Source organism: Pyxicephalus adspersus, chromosome 9, assembly GCF_032062135.1.
Source record: "Pyxicephalus adspersus chromosome 9, UCB_Pads_2.0, whole genome shotgun sequence".
Classification (NCBI taxonomy): Eukaryota; Metazoa; Chordata; class Amphibia; order Anura; family Pyxicephalidae; genus Pyxicephalus; species Pyxicephalus adspersus.
Genome location: NC_092866.1, coordinates 65789270 through 65791229, shown reverse-complemented (window position 1 = coordinate 65791229; position 1960 = coordinate 65789270). Strand labels below are relative to the sequence as shown.

General features: G+C 47.1%; 1 protein-coding gene across 1 annotated transcript in view; it reads left to right on the top strand.

Annotated features, from left to right (window-relative positions):
• Window positions 1-1960, top strand: part of COPB1 (COPI coat complex subunit beta 1) — a gene marked incomplete in the record, with an annotated part of 13751 nt that overhangs the window by 1448 nt on the left and 10343 nt on the right. Inside the window, 3 exon segments of the mRNA XM_072422360.1 lie at window positions 163-309; window positions 608-837; window positions 1509-1678. Of these exon segments, the coding sequence (XP_072278461.1) occupies window positions 219-309; window positions 608-837; window positions 1509-1678 (491 nt within the window).

Genomic DNA, 1960 nt, shown 5'->3' with positions numbered 1-1960 from the left:
GCCGTATTGCAGGAAGTGGGTGTGGCTGAGCAGGGAAGGGTACAGCCCACATTTTATCATGTTCTGGTATTGGGAGGGTTGGAGAAGGGGGGTCAAACTCTGTGTATTAGGATTTCTCAGCCTCTCCTTCTCTGTCTTCACCAAGGTTTCTCTGTCTTCCAGGGCCACCAGCCTGCCGCACACTAAAAGTTATCGGACGGCATTGAGAAGTGGCAGCCATGACGGCAGCGGAGAATGTTTGTTACACCCTCATCAATGTCCCTATGGACTCAGAGCCTCCATCGGAGATCAGCCTGAAGACTGACCTGGGTAAGGTTCACCCTATGCGGGATGGGTGGGGGGCTGCACAGATCCGTACACACAAATGTGGCATTTATAAAATTAATATATCTCACATGGTGTCAGTAGGCTGCCAGCAAGCAGCTAGCTCCTATTTCATTGGCTCTGTGAAGTCACATGATGTCAAAAAGCTGCCAGCTCCTACCTCATTGGCTTCTATGGGTGATATGGTGTGAGAAGGCTGCAGGATAACATTTATTCCATTCTTTGGCTGTCCCCGGATCTGCTTGAGCAGAAATTGTGATGTTTGTCCTTTTCTTCCCCACAGAGAAGGGAGATGTGAAGTCCAAGACAGAGGCCCTAAAGAAAGTCATCATTATGATTCTTAATGGAGAGAAGCTCCCAGGACTGCTGATGACCATCATTCGCTTCGTCCTCCCCCTTCAGGATCACACCATCAAGAAACTTCTTCTTGTCTTTTGGGAGATCGTCCCCAAAACCACCCCCGATGGAAAACTTCTGCAGGAGATGATCCTGGTCTGTGACGCCTACAGGAAGGTGAGCTCATCCCACCCACCATGGATTCTTCGTCTTCCTCTGTATGGGAGACTTTTATTCTATGGATACATAAAGAGATTTAAACTTACTGTATTTTCCGGCGTATAAGACGACTGGGCGTATAAGACAACCCCCCACTCTAACCAATCAGTTGGGGGTCGTGTTATACGCCCAGTATTGTACTGTTCCTTTCGCCTGTCAGATCTCGCTATTGTGCGAGAACTGAGAGGCAGAAGGAACAGTACAGTACTAGTTCTAGAGAATGAATGGGCGCGTTCCTTTAATGAATGAGTGTGTTCTAGTAGAGAGCCAATCCAGGCTCACGTTCTCCTGTGCAGGCTCGCGTTGCTGCACAGGAGGACTCGCGCAAGCTGCACAGAATGCTGGACGTGAAGGAGGACTCGTGGGGACGCCGGACATGAAGCAAGCTGCTGGTAAGTACCGCTACCCCGCGTATAAGACGACCCCCGACTTTGGCACAGATTTTTCGGGGTTAAAAAGTCGTCTTATACGCAGGAAAATACGGTAATTTACCCATTGTTACAGAGAAATAGTAATATAATTGCTGCCGTATCCTGGGGTTCCGGTTAGCCTATAGGCTGGGTTTGGATTTTTTTTTTTTTTTTTTTGCACAATATATTTACCAGCTTTATGTGTTTTCCTTCCCCCAGGATCTCCAACATCCAAACGAGTTTATTCGTGGCTCCACCTTACGTTTTCTGTGTAAGCTAAAGGAAGCCGAGCTTCTGGAGCCCCTAATGCCGGCCATCCGGGCCTGTCTGGAGCATCGCCACAGCTATGTGAGACGGAACGCTGTCCTGGCCATTTATACCATTTACAGGTGAGATGTCAGGGCAGCTAGAAATGATTGACTAATCCAGTGGGGAGAGAAGCTTGTCATGGTCGTATAATAAAATTTTTTGTTAACATTTATTTTCTTAGGAAGGGCTTACTGGTTAAAGCTGGACATGTAGATTCTAAAAATTATTATTAGTAAATAGGATTTTTATAGCGCCATCATATCACGCAGCGCTGTACATTGAATAGGGGTTACAAATGACAGATACGGACAGTGACACAGGAAGAACAGAGCTTACAATCTAGGAGGAGGGGAAGTTTCACA